This window comes from Cordyceps fumosorosea, assembly GCF_001636725.1.
Source record: "Cordyceps fumosorosea ARSEF 2679 chromosome Unknown scaffold_20, whole genome shotgun sequence".
In the NCBI taxonomy this organism is placed as follows: Eukaryota; Fungi; Ascomycota; class Sordariomycetes; order Hypocreales; family Cordycipitaceae; genus Cordyceps; species Cordyceps fumosorosea.
Genome location: NW_017387320.1, coordinates 455,022 through 474,335, shown reverse-complemented (window position 1 = coordinate 474,335; position 19,314 = coordinate 455,022). Strand labels below are relative to the sequence as shown.

At 53.3% G+C, this 19,314-nt stretch overlaps 3 protein-coding genes across 3 annotated transcripts; all 3 read left to right on the top strand.

Annotated features, from left to right (window-relative positions):
• Positions 1-5,892: 5,892 nt before the first annotated feature.
• On the top strand, positions 5,893-7,619 carry ISF_07225 (mucin; the record flags this gene model as incomplete). The annotated part of the gene is made up of 3 exons (XM_018850828.1): positions 5,893-6,009; positions 6,061-6,349; positions 6,400-7,619. 3 exons carry the CDS (start codon positions 5,893-5,895, stop codon positions 7,617-7,619), a joined length of 1,626 nt encoding a protein of 541 aa, XP_018702106.1.
• Positions 7,620-9,140: 1,521 nt separating this feature from the next.
• ISF_07224 (Chitin synthase III catalytic subunit) lies at positions 9,141-10,194 on the top strand (the record flags this gene model as incomplete). Its single annotated transcript, XM_018850827.1, has 2 exons — positions 9,141-9,953; positions 10,006-10,194. 2 exons carry the CDS (start codon positions 9,141-9,143, stop codon positions 10,192-10,194), a joined length of 1,002 nt encoding a protein of 333 aa, XP_018702105.1.
• Positions 10,195-14,832: 4,638 nt separating this feature from the next.
• ISF_07223 (hypothetical protein) lies at positions 14,833-17,513 on the top strand (the record flags this gene model as incomplete). The annotated part of the gene is made up of 3 exons (XM_018850826.1): positions 14,833-16,391; positions 16,442-17,353; positions 17,423-17,513. 3 exons carry the CDS (start codon positions 14,833-14,835, stop codon positions 17,511-17,513), a joined length of 2,562 nt encoding a protein of 853 aa, XP_018702104.1.
• Between the last annotated feature and the right edge of the window lie 1,801 nt (positions 17,514-19,314).

Sequence of the window (19,314 nt, the reverse complement as noted above, 5' to 3'; positions counted from 1 at the left end):
ACTGGTCACGGCTGCTATTCGTAATGACTCGGGTGGTAATCATGTCACTCTGCCACATCTTTGTGACGGCGTATGAGAAGTGTGTTTTTGCTTTTTTAGGAATTAGTTTTCGGCCACCACCTGCAAGTGTTGGACCTGCAATGTATCACTTTGGGGCCCATATCATCAAAATGGTCGATCGTCTGGATGCGGCCCCCCCCCCCCTTCTCCCTCCACTCCCTTCTTCCCTGCACGTATTGCAATATGTAACAGCCTGGATTGGTCTCCAGTCCAACCAAGCAGCTGCCCTTTGTGCAGGAGGCATACGGATACTAATAACTAACAAATGACTGCTCCAAAAGCACCCTTCCCAGCATCATGCCTAGTGTCGTTGCAGGCTACACTCATCTCCGGCTGCAGGATTCGATGCACTGTAAGCATGAGCAGCCGCCGACCTTGCCCATACCCGCAAGTATCTTTCCATAATGGCCCAAGGTTGAACTCAACTGAGGCTTTTGTGTCCGTACTTTGCGTTACAGGGTTTGGTGTGCGGTGCCGAAAAAAAAAAAGACGAGCCCAAGCCAAGGGAAACCTTCAATTGCGACAACCGCCTTGACCCTCTCTTCTCGGCGACCCCCTGGTGGTACGCAGCCCCCCCAAGTTCTAACCTATTGCCTTGCGGTTGAATGCTTGCATCTTCCATGCGAGGCACGTAGCGTAGCCTTGCTCAGTTTGGTCAAAGACTTTCTTTGCCAAGTGGAATCAAGGGGCGGGGGATTGATTTGGGCTTTCTCTCCAAGCCCCATGCAAAGTCTAACTACAAGCCGCAATTTCGCGTCCCGACAAGTGGTGGCAAAAAGAGAATGAGAGGAGAGAGGCACGGAACTCTCCATCGAACAAGTCCAACGGAGTAACTACTAGCCTGGTGCTGGTGGTACCTGCAACACGGCAGTATGAGACCTTTCACCTCCTCCCTCGCTCATCTCCAGAGTTCCTCAAGGGGAAACAACGCCCAGCGGGCGCGTTTGTGGGACCAGCATCATCATGCCAGTACGAATTTCTTTCAAAAAACTTCAAGTTTTGGCCCTGCCGAAAGCACAGTTTCCCCAGTTCTTTTTTTTTTGTTGCTAACAGCCTTGAGACCGGGGGGGTTGACGTCCATTTATTCGCCCTTGTGACCGAAGTGAGCTATATTAATCCACCTGCTGGGTATAATTTTGGAAAGCGCTGATGAAGCTGCCGTGCAACACTGACAACGGGAGGGAGGAGCTCAAAAAACATGGTAATCCATGACGGCTGCGGCAAGGCATTAATCTCACACCTAAAACAGCCATGCGACAAGAGAAGTCGGCAAAACTAATGATACAAAGCCAGATATATGCGCAATGATATAATGGCGCACAACGGTGTAGATCTACTGCTTTTCATAAAGCCAGTCGGCTTATGCTGCCACGCTTCCGGCATCAATTAATAGCACGTAACCAGATAGAGTCAACTAGCCATGTTAGTTGTTAGTCACCACATTCAGACTGCAGCAGGCCCTTGTCAGTGTAGTCACAAGGAAAGTGGTCAGTCATAGTCCCCCACACAACCACACATCACCACTCACTCACTCACTGTGGCACCATCCCTGTCGAGTAAATGCGCTGAGAATAACAGATGCCGAGTGCCACAGATACCAAGTGCGGGTGCGGGAAGAGAAAAAGGCGTCATCCGGCTAGGCAAAACTTTGCTGATCAAAGCAAAAAGGCTGGCTGGATTTTGGCGCTCTCGGGAAGCACGATGGAGAACCAGTATCCGTAGTTACATGGCTATTTCGCGACGGGAAGTGATGATGATAATTGACAGGGCCCAGTGGCTTGCTGAGTAATGGCGTCGGGACGCCTTCTCATGGATCGCTAGGCTTGTCACTGCTAACTCCTCTTTGATTTACTTTGTTCCTGCTAGATTGCGCACACCAGCAGCCCCAACGCCGCAACACATGCATGGGCCACGGAGTTTCCCTTTTGACAAGTCTGGAGCGTGTACTGGTATTCTACTGATAGGTATCGGCCAGAGCCCGACCTGATGATGCACGGCTTGATGATGACGGGACTAGCAAGTATTGAATGGGGTACCAAGACGTTGCCACCTTCGGATAGGGCCTGGCAAGGCTTTTGCGTTCTTGCTAGTGAGTTCGCGCGGATATCATACATAACTAGTCAAGCGACTCAGCAGCAAAGAAAATGGCTGTGCCCGCCCGTCATGCCACCAGCACGCTAAACGTGTTAGCTCAGGCTGGCCAGAGAGCAAGGACAAGGAGGCCGTGTCAGCTGGCCTCGTCACCGTTGCACAGTTCATTTTTTTTTCTTCGGTCGGCACGGCAGGGAGGAGGAGTTAGTTATGAGGCGCGGCCTGAGTCCAGGACTCACCTGCGTCCCGCCGCACCATCCACCCCGAACAATGCTGCCTCGCTGGGCGCATTTTATTAGAGAAGGAGCTTGCCAAAGCAAAGACAGACACAGAAAGGTCAGGTTGATGAATGACAGCCGGCCGATACGGGCTCCACAACCACAGCCAGCCCTTTTCCTGCGCATGGTTTGCATCGTTTGGCTTTGGCTGGGCTTCTCTTTACGGGGTGACGGGGTACTGGTTGTGGAGACGAGGCCTCATTCTCTTGGAGGCTGTGAGGCGAAGGATGGATGGATTCCATTGATGAGGGTTTGAAATGGATCAATGTGCCACGCAACACGAGACGTTTGCTCTCAAGGCAGCATTTGATGTACAATATCGTGGTGACGAATACGCATGTCGTTTCCATCCAACCAGCGCTTCTGGATTGGGGCGAAGTCAACCTCTTACGTCTTAACCGCTCCTGGTAGGGTTCAGTGTCCGAAGCAGACGTACCCAGCGCGGGAATAATGGCAGAGACGGTACGGATTACTTGTGCTTTGTCGTCGGCATAGTCCCCTCCCCTTTCAATCAAGGAGGGCGCGGTACTTCGTAATATGTCAAGGTGGTCCCGAGGTCTGGAGCTCTAATGTCAGCAGCAAGCATGACGAGGATGAGGTAGGTGAGCGTGAGCATCTGTGCCATGCTGCTTGCATGTCCGATTTGAACATGTCCCTCCGGAAGAAACGGGAAGTTTGCAAGTTGGCTGTGTCAAATGTAGCTTGGCGGAGGAAGTGGTTGAGCGAGTGGCTAGGCTAGCGCAAGCGGGCCAGCAGCTAGCAGTTTATTTAGTTTTGTTTATTTTTCTTAGGTAGACCGAAGAGCTGGGTAGGCAACACAAAGTGTACTTGCGCGACATGGATTCGAGGCGAACTGGGCCGTGGCATGAATCAATCATGAATGCGTCGTGCGTTCAGTGGCTGTCTCTTTTCTATTTTGAGAAATGATGAGTAGCGAAGGCTGGCTGGCTGGTCCGTCTAAGACTAACAAGGCAAGCAAATGTTAGTTACTCCGTAATAATAACGCAAAGGCAAAAAAGAGGACATGAAAGGGAGAATGGCAAGAGCAAGAGGAGTGAGTGCAGGACCTGGCCAGGCGACGACGCCGGACAAGGCGGTCTTGACCCAGCCAAAGTTGGTATGGTACATGATGAACGGGGCCGCTCCCTTTGCAATGTCTCGCCGCAGAGTGCTGGAGCGCTGGGGGCCCGGAGCAGCATGTGCAGGCGCTAATCATGATGGGGAGGGAAAGGCCGCAATGGGCAAGGTGATGTGATTTGATGTCGGAGAGTCTGGTGGTGGTGGTGGTCACTGGTGGCACGCACGGGAGAGGGAGGAGGAGACAAGCAGGGAAAGGGGAAACTTGGGGGTGGTGAGAGAGCGAGACAACAAACAACACAAGGCGGTATGCGAGGATCGTGAGTTACAGAATTGACCGACAAATCATGATAAATGAGCGTGGTGTACGGATTTGAACTGCTGCGATGACGTTGCGAATCTTCATGGGACGGTGGCTAATCTAAGCTGGCGTCTTGCAGTGAGTGATCAACTGCGATTGCTCCTGCCTCACAGCATCTGCGCTGCTGCACCTGAACCTGCACCTGAACCCTTGTATTTTAGAGCGCCCGCAGTAACACGGTCATGGGTGGATTACAGTGAGGGACTCTGGTCAAGGTAGCGCAGGTTAGTGGGCTGAGTGGTGTGGTCACTGTGGTGGCACACTAAAAGGGACCTCTGACAGGCCCCAGGCGGGCAAGCGGGCTGAGGAGTGCTGCTGGAGGGTCCGCACCACTTTGGTGAAAGACCCAGCAAGGTTTCCTGGTTTCAACTTGGAAGTACCCAGGTATCGTATCGTTGCTGCTTATTATCCGAAGGTATACTTGATGCCTTCCCTTTCTGTATCTGGAGCAACCAATCTTGGGGGCAGACCTCACAACGACAAAGCTCGCACCGACCCAGAGATAATTTCTCATGTTTGCAATCCGTCATCAACATGTTGGGCAGATGGAGTCACTGCCAACAGTTCCAGATGCCATACGACGGATTACAGCATTTCTGGGTAAACCAGGTATGTACCTCGCCCAGGCTACCTGGTACCTGGGTAAAGTGGCAGTCTGGAGTCTGGCAGCCCACCTTTTCACTTCCGTAGTTGACACCCCTCCAAATACTACTTTCCCCCCCCCCACCGCCTTCTCACTTGGCCAACCACATCGTCGCCTGAGCCTTGCCCATCCGCCATGTACTCCTCCGAGACCCTCCTCAAACTCTCTGCCAATGCCAATGCTCACCAGCTGCTTCTGCTTCGCGACCGGAGCCTCTTGGAGCCACCCCAGGCTCGCTCGCCGCTTCACGCGGACCGTCTTCGTCTTCGTCTTTCCTCGGCCCAGGTCACCACTTTTTCACCACCTTGACATAATCCAACCTTGTCCCTTCCTTTCCTTGACTGCATCTTCCATTACTTCTTCTTCTCCATCCTCGACACCTGCGTGCCGTCTCGTCATGGCTTTGCCCGCTTGCACTTGACTTGCCTACCTGCCCATCCGTCCCGTCTCAAAGGTCCTTTTTGCCCTTTTTAATTATCACCCCTTGTTTTGTTTCTCTCCAACTCGCCGCCCATCTTTCCCCCGCGATTGGCCCTCCGCCGTGCAGGGCGGCAAGCATCCTCTTTGATCGAGCCTCCTTTCAAAAAAGAACTCCTCCCGCCTTGATCCGCTGCGGGCTTAGTGATACCGAGGCCATCTCTCGTCAACCTGCCTATCGCCTCCAACGCCTTCCGCACCTCGATTTCCCGACAATCCCTTTCTTAGCCTTCACTCAGACTCGACGTTTGCACGACACCAAGCTCCAGCTGCTCATCTTCGGCTTCCTTGTCTCGTGCGATTGGCGCCACCTCAAGCCGAAAGGTACAAACGGGCAAACGAGCCAACTCGCGTAGGCTCTCGTCTGCCGGCCCGTTCTTGAATCCGCCCGTCCGCCTCGATCTCACCATACTCCTCACATCGCCCCAGCTCCTCTCTCCTCCATGCCTACCCAAGTATTGACAGCTGCACATCCGCATCGCACTTTTCCTATTCTCACCTCTTCGCGCGAGACCGCCTCTTGTTCATATGCTCACACGGCCGCCTCTCTCGTTTCGAACAAGTCATCGTCTGATCGCGGCCCTGTGGCACCTCGTGCCTGCTATACAACTCCCGCGAACGACATGAGTGCCACATACCAGCCTTCCTACGCCGTCTACGACAGCCATGCTACGCGCAATCATCCCGCTGCTGTCCCTCAGCCCAAATCCAGGGTTGCGGTAGCCGATTGTCCGAGTCTGCAATATCTACGCCACCCGCCTCCATCCGTCCAACAACCACTGCACTTGCAGCCCTCGACACAACCTCAGCAAGCATTTCAACACGACTTCCCCGTCAGATCCCAGCATGCGCAGAGAGGCACTGCCTTTCTGCCACGCCCACCTACGCCCACCTCAGATGGCACGATGCCGTCCCAGGAGAGCCCCTCCCGGCAAACCTCGGATACACTCATCTACCATAGCCTCCAAATACCGAAATGCATCAGCCCAGCAGGAGGAAACCTGGCAGACTTTGCCGCACAGGTAAACTTATATATCTGCCATTGCTTACCAGCACCGGCTAACACCGCTCAGATGACATGCCTTTTCTGGTTCCAGTCAGTAGATGACCTCAAAAAAGCCGAATCTATTCGCTCGATTCCCGCTGCCGCCACGCTCCCCCGACTGGCCTCGCTAGCCAAGCCATACGAGCAGTTTCGCAAATGGGTTTTGAATGTTCTTCAGACGACACAGGTGACGCAAAATGTCATCTTACTTGCGCTCCTCTTCATATATCGATTGAAGATGTCAACTCCGCAGATCAAGGGCCGCGCCGGCAGCGAGTACAGGCTGCTTACTGTTGCCCTGATGCTGGGTAACAAGTGTAAGTGCCTGCGACGTTTATCAGTCACCAACGACGCTGACATTTTCTAGTCCTCGATGATAACACATACACCAACAAGACTTGGGCCGAGGTATCCTGCTTCGCGGTCCAGGAGATCCATGTCATGGAAGTCGAATTTCTCAGCAACATGCGATACAACTTGCTGGCTTCCAAGGAGGAATGGGAGCTGTGGCTGACCAAATTGGCCTGCTTCCACGAATACTACGACCAGGCCTTGCGTCAACCTTCATCACCCCTGCACGTCGCTGTCAATGCGGGCGTATTCCAATCACCGATATCGTCGCCCAAGGCCAACATGATATCTATGGTGCCTGACCTGGCTCCGTACACTCCCACTACGGCCAAAACATTCTCTCCAACTTCGAGTCACTCGCAAGATTGGCGCACGTACCAAGCAAACGCCGTCTCACCGCTTGCTTCCAAGCCCGCTCGCCTTGCTACTTCGCGCAAGAGAAGCCCCGAATATGATGCTATTGATCATCCTGCCAAAAGACAGATGGCTCCAGAGTTTACACTCGGTACCGTGCCTAGCAACAGTGTCCGGCCTGCCGGTGCCATTGAAGCCCGAGTACCCGTCCCTCAGTTGAGCATTGTTACGAGTCAGCCCCAGTCAACGGGGTTACCGTACATGCCCGCAGCTCCGTCTTATACCTCTGCTTCCAACGCAGCTCTCCCGCCACTTCAGCCCGCCGTGCGTGCTATGTCGACTGTGTATCAGCGCCCAGCGAGTGGCGGTCTGCCCCAGCACCAGCAGCAACCTCAACCTCAGTCCCAGCAGCAGATGATGCCGGCAGCGACCTTGGCTCCGAACTTCCCGGTTTCAGCAACCGCCGTTCATCCTCCTGTGAATCTCGGCACTCCTAGCAAGCGACGCAGCCCCGCTCATCTAAGTCAATACACATCGTCGCCGATGGTAGAACCTTACACAACGGGATCCGCCATCCCTACGCCTCTCGCACTGACGCCTCTCGCACTGACGCCTCTCGCCAACTCGCCAAGCATCTACCTGCAGCAGCGCTCGAGTCCTTACAAACCCATACGACACGTCAACAGGCTCCTGCACCCTGTCGCGACATCTTTGGATCAATACCATTTGTCTGTACCGATTCCCCCCAACCACATTCACTATCAGCCTCTAGGCCGACGCAACGATGTGCGGACTGGCGTGGTTCCTGAATTTGTCATGTACAACAGACAACAGCAGCAGCATCTGCCGCTACAAGGCCGGCATCAGGGCGTGTACCCCTAGATATGGCCTGCCCATGCCATTCCATCATTCAATTGATGCGTCGCGAATACATTTTTCTTTGCTTTTCCTGTTATTCACCTGGCGAAGCTGCATGTGGAAAGCGGTCTTTGCATTGTACAAGATATCACCTGGCTTTTGTTTGATTTTTCGGCCCCTATATTTGGCTGCTTGCAATTTTGCGCAGCACTTCATTGTAGCATTATATTCTTTTTTAGAAGTTGCATTGCATGGCATGGATAGCATTAACTACTGGCGTTGGTCAATACCTGAAGGCGCGCGGGAAGATGGGTGGTCCCGTCGAAGAACCACCAACTACGGACGGACACGGCCAACAGACAGTTGTGCGTGGCACACACTGCGCTGCAGGATGATTTGTTTTTGCTTTATATTACTCTTGCTTTTCCCGTGTCTCGGCGGACAGTTATCGGAGGCGTAGGATTAATTTCATCATAGCTCTATGAGCCTGACTTACCCTGCAAGCCCTTCTTGCGATGACTTAGTGACTTATGACCAATAAACAAGAAACGGCGTACTTGACGTAATCAGGGGTCGATGTGTTGATAGTAGATACATTATCGACATGGCTTTAACCATAGTTCTTTGTGTGTATAATGCATTAGGTCCGGCGCGGGTATTCTGGTAATGACGTAACGCGGGCATGTTGGGACAAATACGAGGGCGACATCATTGGGACGGGCTGGCTGCTGTCGTTGCTTCCGCGTCATGGAGCGGGGAAATCCGTGCATGTAAGGAAGGTAGCATTTTATTCATGTAGCAAAACTGATGAAAGCTCTGCGTCTCTCATCCTGCTACTCTTTTTGTTTGAGATACTCTATAATATCATGGTATAAGTCGGCGGGGTCATAGTTTTGACGCGTAGTCTACTAAGTATATATCTAAAATGTGCAGAAATTTCATAGGAAATGTGACTTCATCGACCCTTTGATAGAGTTGAAAAGAATGAGGGAAAAAATGAAATTAATAAATAAATCAATTATGCACCGATTTGAAACGTTATTTTGGGATTTCAATACCTGATCAAAGCTGTCAGCCTCAGGGTATTTCGGCGACCCCTTGGCAACAGCTGCCCCACTTTTTGGCTGGCGTCTGCCCATCTCAGATTTCCTTGCCACCCCCCTTGATTGAGTGGCCTCACTGGGTTGAACGACAACAGAAACAATACCCAGGGAGAAGAAGAAGTCATTTGACGCGCACGAGGTTGAGGGTTCTTAGCTGCTTTACTCTCCACGGACACGAATTTCCTGTCGCGGAACGAAAAACACTCGCTTGGCTGTACCGACAACCCCCGCCTGTCGTGCTATTTGCCCTTTGCCTCCTTCCGACCGAAGCCTCGAACAGTCCGTTTTCCCTCACCACCGAAAAGGCCTCGACGACTACTCCGCCTTGCTCGCCGCGGTTCTGCCTGGGGGACTCAGCGGGACGACCTTTCCCTTCAACGCCTTCTCTCCGAGCCACTACCACCCCCCGCTTGCCGGTCTTGCACAACCGCAACAGAACAACATGGCGGGTTTTGGCGACTTCACCTTCATCTGCGAGAACGCGCCGCTGCCACTGTGCGCCTCGGTCGGTCCGCAGCTCGCGGGCGTCAACCACGTCGGCATTGAGCCGTCGTGCTACGCGCGCAACATCGAGCTTGCCAACACCATCATCTTCGAGGGCGCCGCGGCGGCCACGCACATCTTTGCGCTCTTCATGACGGTCGTCATGATCCTGCACGTGCGCTCCAAGTTCACCGCCGTGGGCCGCCGCGAGATCTTGACGTTCTTCTACCTGTATATGCTGCTCTCCTTCTTCTCGCTTGTTGTCGACGCGGGCGTGGTGCCGCCGGGCTCCGCGCCGTATCCGTACTTTGTCGCGCTGCAGAGCGGCCTCGCGAGCGCGCTCGTCACCTGCCTGCTGATCAACGGATTCGTCGGGTTCCAGCTGTACGAGGACGGCACGCCGCTGTCGGTGTGGCTGCTGCGCGTGTGCTCGCTGGCCGCGTTCGCCATCACCTTCCTGGTCGCGATCGGCACGTTCAAGGGCTGGGCGGGCCTCTCGCCGACGAACACGATCGGCCTGTTCGTCGTGCTGTACCTGCTCAACGCGATTCAGCTGTTCGTATACGTGGTGATGCAGGTGCTGCTCGTCACGCGCACTCTGCAGGACCGCTGGCCGCTCGGCGACATCGCCTTTGGAGTCTTCTTCTTCGTCGTTGGCCAGGTCATGCTCTACGCGTTCTCGGCCAAGCTGTGTCTCGTCATCAGCCACTACCTGGATGGCCTGTTCTTCGCCACCGTCTGCAACCTTCTCGGAGTGATGATGGTGTACAAGGTATGTAAAGTGTGGAGAGGGATGACGACATCATTACTGACAATCGCTGCAGTACTGGGATTCCATCACAAAGGAAGACCTCGAGTTCTCTGTGGGCACACGCATGAACAACTGGGAGGTGAAGGAGCTACTCCCCGAGGAGGATCGCCGCGCTACCATGTACATGGATGATCCGTACGCGCAGACGACAGCCTACGACATGCCGTACTCACCCACTCCACGCTATTCGGCAAAGTACTAGAGGCCACTACCGATGACCCCTCAAGAGAGAATATGCGAATAGCAAGGGAGGGTTTGGCCTTGCGAACGTGTTGTATTGGCCTGCAAACATGTTGTGTTGGTCCTGCGAATCTTTGGTGTTTTGGTTCTGGTTTTGACGCTGCTCTGGAGTTACAGAGACAGCACTTTCCCCATTAGAATAACGGAAACGTTATCGGCGCATTGGATGCATCCTCTTTGTCTTGTACTTTCTTTTTGTGTCTATTTACTAAACCCTTATAATAGCTGGGGTGTGTGGCTGGCTACATTCTAGTCGTCGGAGTACGGCGAAGATGGAGCTGGAGATGGCCGTTTGCCATTTGTTTAGCCTCCCCCCCCACTTTCGACTTTTAAAATAGATATAGGCTGATGAGGAAAGCCTATAGATCACAGCGAGTCCTCTTTTTTTACACGTCTATGAATTTAAATATCAGTCAAACCGACATCGGCAGGTGGCGCGTGATACGCAGCGTGATGGGCGTCAGGATTGGTTGGCCTCGTTCGCAGGCAGCCGTCGCAGTCACAGAGCGGTGAAACCTGCCTGTACAGACTTTTACGAAGAAGATGGAACTTTTGCAAAAGAGAGCTCCCAACACGGTGGAATAAGTGACGGCTGGGGATACTTTTTCTAGAAACTCATACCCCCTTGCCGAGACACGAAGGAAGGACGGCCGTCGTTTGCTTTTGCGACGACTATGCAAGGTGAAATGCGCCACTAGGAAGAGACAAGAAGGAGCTTTTTTAACGTCTTTTTCTAGAAGAGACGAGAAAAGTAGGTGCCAACAAATGGGATGAAAATACCCGCCTAGCCGGTGTGAGGGGGCTGATGATGATTTATCCTATCCGGGTCAACCAACGTTCCCAGCTCGGCCTCGGCGCGCCTGCACGCCTCGTTTTTGTGATGTTGTGTGTGGCTCGGTGCGGTGCGCCTTGTCCGAGCAGGAAAAAGAAGCCGTTTGCTAACTCCGACGGTTAAGTATAAGCAGATCGAACACACCTCTCTTATCCCCCCGTCTTGTTGAGCTTTTTGCGGCAAGTCTTGGCGCTGGGCCGTGTACATACTTGTACAAAGGGAAGGGGTTTATTTCATTTTTGCCTCCGGGCGCAGCCCATGGTGGCGTCTGTCTGTCTCTTGACCGGGGCGGGGTTACAAGGATGGTGATTCATTATCCACTTCTGGAGCCTCCGAGCACCTTGTAAAAGATGATTTCGTCTTATTGTTGGTAAGATGGAAATGCTGTCATGTGGCGTGGGTGTGCGTTGATACGGACAAAGACCCCCCCAAACTCCCACAGCCTCGTCTGAATATCAAAGTTTTATCTCATATTCTTACAAAGAAATAAAGGAGCGACATGTGCTGTTGTGTATAGTGGTACCTGGTAATTAATAATAATATCACCTCACATTAAGATGTCGCAGTATGTCCACAGAGACCACATTCCACTGGTATCACCGGTCACCGGTGTGCCGCGGAGAAGGCACCAACAACGCCTAACATTCTTTCTTAATAGACAACCCATATTATCAAGACCCTCGTTACACAGGAACGAGATTCGTTGTTTTACGGCGCGAGACAGTGGACGTCAGGCGACTCACTTGTTCTACCAAGTACGGCATGCCATCGTCGTCCAACGACTGGTGTTTCTTACGACACACAGTGGCCACCCTGTCATGTGAGAGAAAAGACGCAACCCCAGGCTCGACCCTATGCTGGTCGATCTATGACTTTTTTGTTAAGCCCCTCGTCATCGAAAGAAAACCGGGCTGGGGCCGCCCAGCACACAGATGTGACGCGGCCCGCCCGCATTGCACAGAGATGATGCACTCCCATGACAGAACAGACTACACATACGGTGTGAATCTCGCGCCTCTGCCGTAGAACGTGACAGAATGCCTCTATTACTTCATACTTGACACTACTGCAGCAGCAAGTTGTTGTACGTTTTGCCCCCGCGGATCCATATCGAGGCAGGGGTGGTTTTGACAGGGCTCTCGTCTATCATGTCCTACTGTTGAACAGCCCCCGCCTCGTTTTTTTTAATCTACAGGGAAGGGAAAAAAATTGCACTGCCCACGGTGTAAATTCATTCGCGCACAATCACGATGTTTCCACCCTTTCAGCCAAGAGAACAAGGCGTTCTAGTGCGGGCGCTCCGCTGATATGCGGAACCAGGACCGGCCGAGATGGGATGGGGGATGGGTGGAAGTTTGGGCCAAGCCTTGCGGAGCTTGCGCCAGTTATTCCTGCGGATTGTCATTATCAGTGCGACGAAAAAGTCTAGTAGACCTACTGGCGCTGATGTGGCTGCCCGCCGTTGGAGATAGCCGTTCTTCGTTCTTTGTCAATGGGGATTGCTTTTAACTAGGTGGCTTGCTATAACGCGAGATAACTGGGGAAAAGAGCGGCGCGTTTTCCATTGTCTTGATATAAGGACGACTCCATTTCGTCTACTAGGGCAAACTAGCTATTTGTACGGGTTCGGAGATGAGAGAAAAAGCCCTTTTACCCCGTGCACTTAGTGCGCCCATGGTGTTCGGGATCTACTGTCTGGGTTGAGTGTTGTTGGTACCCTCGTCTTCCCAAGTCTGAACACACCACACCCCGGGCTTCTCGGGGACGTCCCTTTCGTGAGGCTTGCATACTAAGGCGCATGCAGCAAGCATCTTGTACTCTTGTAGGCGCCTGATACATACACCTTCGCCTTTCCCCTTGCGGGATTAGACCGAACCTAGGCCGCCATGATACATACTAGCAGTGAATCACACCCATCCCATTCTAGAAAGTCCGCAGCTCTATTTTTATGTCGCTGTCAAAAGTAGTCGTTTACTGACGGACGGCGGCGGGCGCAGCAGGGATCAAGACGAATGCGTATAGAGCAGGGGAGGTGCAAGACCTACGGCCGGCACTCGCGGATTTTTGTTGGCTGTCTGGTGTATAGTAGCGGAGGGATACTATCAGCTCGCGGGCCAGACGATGCTTTTTTTCACGGGAGGCGTCACCCGGTCGAGCCCGATGGAGAAATACCGAGGGAGGAGGCGTTGGGAAGCAGTAAATGAAAGAAAAAGAGGACGGAAGGCGGAGGGTTGGGCGATGGGAGGTTGGTTGGTTAACAAGATAGCATCTTCGGAGCTATTCGCAAGTAGTTAGTTGGCTCCCAGAGAGAGACACGATACCTTACTGCAATTAGGTGAGCGCAAGATAAAGTTTGCCTCGGTTGGTCCGTGGTATTCTTTCGATTCGATGGCAGCGAGATTTTTCCTTCTGTTTCTCTCGCACTCGCTTGCCCTTGTCCCTGCGCCTCTTGCTCTGCTCTGCTCAGCGCCCGCTCCGCGTCACCAAAAAAGTGACACCAACCACCAGGGATCCGCAAAAATAACGTCTTGTTACTGGGTGCCGAGTTGTTGGTAACGAATAGAATGCGCGGATGAGTTGGGAGCTAATAAGACCTTTTTCTGTAGGAAGAAATGACCCTCCCATGCGCCCCTCCTCTTCATGTTGGTAGCTGTTGTGCGAAAAAACGAACCCGAGCTCGTTGCTTGGTCTGATGCAAAAGGCAAAAAGAAAGCAAAGCTGGTATTCAACTTTTCGTCTCGTCTATAACGGCGGCCGCGCCAACAGCTGGCTGAGCTATGTACTGTAAGCTCTAGGGCCCCCCACGTCTGTTGGCTAGGAGCGCCTATCGGAGATCAACTCTAGTTATGACCCTGACAACTTGAAACTGGATACTGGCAATCAAGCAAAAACACAATAAATGAAGAAAATAGCCAAGGAGAAAAATCTTTATTAATATTTTCCGCGGCCACTCTATCTTGCCAGCTGGCTTGCATCACGGACCGGCTTCTGGCTTCCGAAATGACCCACTTCTTGTTGGTTGAGTGCAATATGGTCGCCGTTTGTATCATATCTGCTGTTGCCTGGCTCATTTTTCTTCTTCACGATGCTAACCCCCCTTTTTTCTTGTGTCTCTGCCGATCCTGGACTTCTTTTCTTTCCCCATCGCCACCTATCCCCCCCCTCGCCCATCACCCCTTCCACAACGCTCTAGTGTCACTCTGCCACACACACCCCTCCCGCAACGTATGTTTGTCTCTTTGATTTGCACTATATCCCAATCACAATAATCTGTCAAAGAGCACAAACCTCGCCTGCCCCCTCAGTCACCGCTGGCCATCTACTTGACCGCCCCCGCATCAAGTACAGGGCACGTGCTTGCACCAGGCTGTCCGCCACTTGTCGGGCCCTGGGTTGTTGTTGGTAGCGAACGAAGTACAGATATACACTTCACCTGGTTTTGACTCGATAACAAAGCAAACGACGGCCAACCAGCGTGTGCAACGTCTTAGGTCTTCAGCTGCTGTTCGCCCTACCACACGACATCACTTGCACAAAAGACGTGGCCAACAGCACGGTCACTCTTTTCTGCGCGTGACTGGGCTGAGGGTTACCTTCATATATTCCATTCAGTACCTAGTCAAGTCATCGATCATACCCCAGCAATACAGGGGTCGCTTGTACATCACTGCGGGCGCGGCGCTGACCCGTTATAGACTCAACGTCGCCACCGGAGCCAACCAACCTGGCTGGCTCCAAACATACGCATCTATCTCCAGCCCCGATGCCATGGAGAGAAAAGTCGACAACCTCAAATCAGACCTTAGAGATCTTTCCATATCACCGCTCCCACCCTCACAGCGCGCCGAGATGTGGGATGTCACGGAAGACGACTTCTGGCGTAGGAATGCCATTGAGCGCGACGACCAATTCTCCCAACACTCCCAGCGTTGGAACCACGACAGATCATCCATCGTAACTCACATGCGCGGCGTCGAGGCCGAAATCCGTGAGCTCAGAGAAAAGGAGGACAAGCTCAGTCGAGAGCTTGCCGCTATTCGCAGTCGGACGGCCCTCGTCAATGAGACATACAACCATGAAGCCCAACGCTTAAACAGTATAGACACTCAGCATAGCGTGGAGAAGCAAGGCCTGGTCAAGAAGCACGAAAAGATCGAAGTCCAAATGAACGACTGGTTTCGGCGATGCAGAAATCAAGACGGTGTTCACGAACGGCGACTGGCATTGCCGGAGCTTATTGACAAGAGCCCCGCAGAGAGACAGTTCAAGCTGCCGCCGCTGGCAAACTTGCACCTTCCTAGGGAGGCGCCCAAGAATGACGATAGAATAGTTGCCATCATCGACTCCGACCACACTATACTTGATAAGCTCCAATATCTTGGACTATCCAACGAACGCACCACAACTATATCCTCTCGTGCGGTCCTTCAGCCTATCAAGCTGCGCAGCGCCAACCGGTTCTTCGAAGACACGAGGCCAAGTATCTACAGCTTTGCGGACGGCAAAGGCACTGGCTGGATAGCCTGTATGATACAGGCGACCGGCCTCCTCCAGAAGAAAAGGTGCCACGGCTGCAGCAGTAACGAGAGTCCCTTTGAGGGCTGTATTGCCGTTGGTGGCCATCTCTTCCCCAAGTGCGGCAACTGCGAGTGGAATGGAACAAGCTGCCAGGGCTTAGAAGCATTGTCACCGACCAACATGCTTGCTCGCAAGCCTCCCGCTTTGGAACCTCCGCGCAGTAGTTCGCACCCACCAACACCAGGGCTCATTCTAGACCCCTCCCTCAGCTCGCCTGCTGAGCTGGAAGCTCTGGCAGCGGCTGCGCAACAGGCAACTGTTAAAGCGTATTCATCGCACTGCAGTCCGCCGCAGGTACACATGTCTGGGTTTAAAGCCGTGAATCAGGCTGCCAAGTACGAACCGGCCTCTCCAGTACCCAGCGCCGTCCCATCTCTAACAGCTTCCAGCAGCACCAGTTACCGGAGGAGCCCCAAGGCTTCGGCCTCGGAATGCTCGATTCCGCGGCCAATGGCGCCCATTTGCTTTCGCCCAATGGATTTTGCGGCACCAAGTTCAAATGACATTACAAAAGAAACGCTCGTCTTACGGCACAACGGCACTTTCTATACGTATCCTGAATGTATCGCAGGAGTACCTTTAGAAAAGATTACCCCTAGCCATCCATATTGGGAGACCAAGTGGCCCGAGCTGCGAACCTTGACGGAGCCGATTTTGCGCTCGTGGGAGGAAAAGTTTCAGTCGGCGGAGGCAGCCAGCAGAGTCCAAAATGTTGGCTGGCAGCGTCAAGTATCAATACGGAACGCCAAGTCAACCGAGGCAACAGGATTCTCAAGTTTTTAGAGCAAGGACCGATTAGCCCGTATCAGCTTCTCGCCAAGAAATACGTGAGCGTGGGCAAGGGCAGCATAACTTCCTACGACACCCTGTTTCGCCTCTGCGAGACAATCGAGGCGCTAGCCAACTACAAGACAGACGTCGAGCCCGTCGACTGGATGCGCCAACGTCTGCACGAGCTGATTACGGCGCAGGGCTCTGGCTTCAACTTTTCCAAGACCATTCACGACTTTTACAACGATCCCAAGCTGGCAGCACTGCGCCAGAAGTCGGGATTCAAGAGCATTGGGCGACCTTCGGGCATCAAGATGCCTCGGCGAAGGGCTGATAGCGTGGATGATGACGTGCCTGCGACGTCGAGCCAGCGCAAGCGCAAGAGCCCTCCATCGTACGGCTCGCCAAGCCCGCGGGCCGAGCCGCCCAGTGCTGAGCCCTTGCCGGCCGAGCCTGTCGCCGCCGACCAAGGACCGGTGGGAAAGAAGCAAAAGGCGGCGGCCAAGGTGCTGGACAGCCTGGAGACGGGCGAGGTATCGGACGCGGACTCGGTGAGCGGTGCGCCGATTAGCAAGTTCGACTTCCGAATCTACCAGATCAAGACGCGGCTATTTACGAGCTCGGAGAAGGTGACGCAGTACTGGAGCTGGGTACAGGAGAACAGCATGTTTGAGCATCAGATCTTGGATGACAGGAACCCGGCGGGCTGGAGCATGCACCGCGAGCCGGTCGACTTCAGCGTGCGGCTCGAGGACGTGGTGAAGATTTCGTGGAACCTCAAGGCGCTGCGGGTGTACCTGGTGATGAGCGACAGGCACATCTGCTTCGAGGACGACAAGCCGAGGGGAGACATTATGGTGGCGTTTAAGCGGTGGAACACGATGACGAGGTTCATCAACCTCTGCCGACGGGAGCAGATTGAGCTGGTGGAGGAGACGTGGTAAGTACACCCGGGGTTTCCAGGACACGACGAAAGAGAGATTTTGTGGCTAACAAGCAATTTCTGTAGGAAGAAGATGGAGCATCTATGGGGGACGATTCAGTCGGAGCGACTGTCGGTGGGTGAAGAGGAAGCTGGCGCGGCGAGGCTGCGGGAGTAGCTTTCCAAGCTGGAGCAGACGCAGACGACGACGTCTCGGCTGACGGCCTCACACCAAGCACGTCATTAATGAGGCGGATGGTAACTATTACAGGAGGAGTTTTCTTTTTGTTTTGTTTTGGTGGACATTTTGTTTCATGCACCTTTGACTGGGTTTGGGAAAGGCGGTATTTTTGGTGAATATGGTGACGTTGTGATACCTCTTTGTCTTTTTCTCACCATTTCTTTTTTTTTTGTGTTTCGGCATGAGGCGACAGCGCTGTTGCATGGGTAGGTAGAAAGCACGTCGACGATAATTGATTTTTTCTTCTTTCATGGCATGCTTTTCGTCAAAGATGATTTCACGAACGTGGACATGGTGGCTGTGCCTTGGCGTCAACATCCCTTGCAAGGCGGCTAGCAAGTTCGCATCTCGGCTCTCGGTGCTCGGCTTCAAACTCGCGGCGACCGCAACCACTAGAAAATTTTACAACGGTCCTCGTTGGGGGCCGCGAAGGCTCACTTACACCAAGGACAGGGCTGACTGGTCGACGATGGGCTCAGCGACGAACGGTCATGCCGGGTCGACCCGCCTGGGCATCCACTTGGCGCAGGTCCACGATGGATGGCGATGGAGTGTGTCTTTCCGACCTTGTGATGTGTTGCATGTAGTCAGTTATTTTTTACAGGATGAACTCTCCACTGGTGTCCCTGTGACAAATGGTGACAAGGATGGATGAAGAGCTGAAAAACAAAGCCAGCCGGGAAATGTCTCTGCCCATCCCGAGGAGAAGGGAACGGCCTCGTTTCCTCTCAGCTACCTGACGCCGAGTGTAAGCTCGGAAGACACGAAACGTGAGGCTGGTTGTGAGGTCGGTGTCGGCGTTGCGGGTGGTGGCTGCGGACGTTGGACGACGGGCCGAATGATGGGAAGGGAGGCCAGGGAGCTGGCTAATAAGCAGACGTGTGCGCAAGACATGAGAGGCGACGAGGGAAGCCAGTCACATCAGCACGGCCCGTTGACACGTCTCGGACGGGCACACGTTCATCTCAACAGCATGGGAAACGGGCAACTGGGATTGGTAAAGCCGTACAGTGCCGCAGGGCCTGGCCAGGTTCATGGTCTCGAACCACTTCGTTTACGCATTCCTCCGTCCCAGGTGACATGGGCGGGAACAACATGGGTGGTAACAACTTCGGTGTCGAATCATCACCAATCGCTTCGCTTTTTTTTTTTTTTTACGATGCATGCAAGCTGGGATGGATGGATCGCCACATCGTGCCTCGTCGCCGCGCACCATGTGGTTCCATGTGAGTGGACCGGCCCATCGGCCGAGTGCCTGGAAAACTTTTCCGTGGGCTGCACGTTTTCGAGTTGACAGGCATGTAGCAGGCATTAAAAAAAAAAAAACGGGTGGATATTTCTGCTTTGCTTTTTCTTTTGTTGGCTTTTTCTTCTCCCACGATCCAGAGGGATCCACCGATCCCGAGGGCCGCCGCCGTTGGTGTGTGTACTCGCGGCTTAACACGGTGATGATCGGATAGTTTTTACGTTTGCTTGGTCATGGGAGAGAATTTTCATGTTTTTGTAACGGGTTGCTTCTATAATTATACCTTTGCAGCTTTTGCCTCTTGTTGTGATTCTGTATATATAGCCCCGTTGGCCACCCTCCCTTCCGTACTCATTCCCGCTCATCATCAGCATCAGCATCATCCACTTACACGCTCACAACACACACTCACCTCCAATTTCTACTCTTTCTCAAGAAAAGAAACACAAACCCACTTTCAACCTCTTCTCCTCTTCTTCTTTCCAAGAAAAC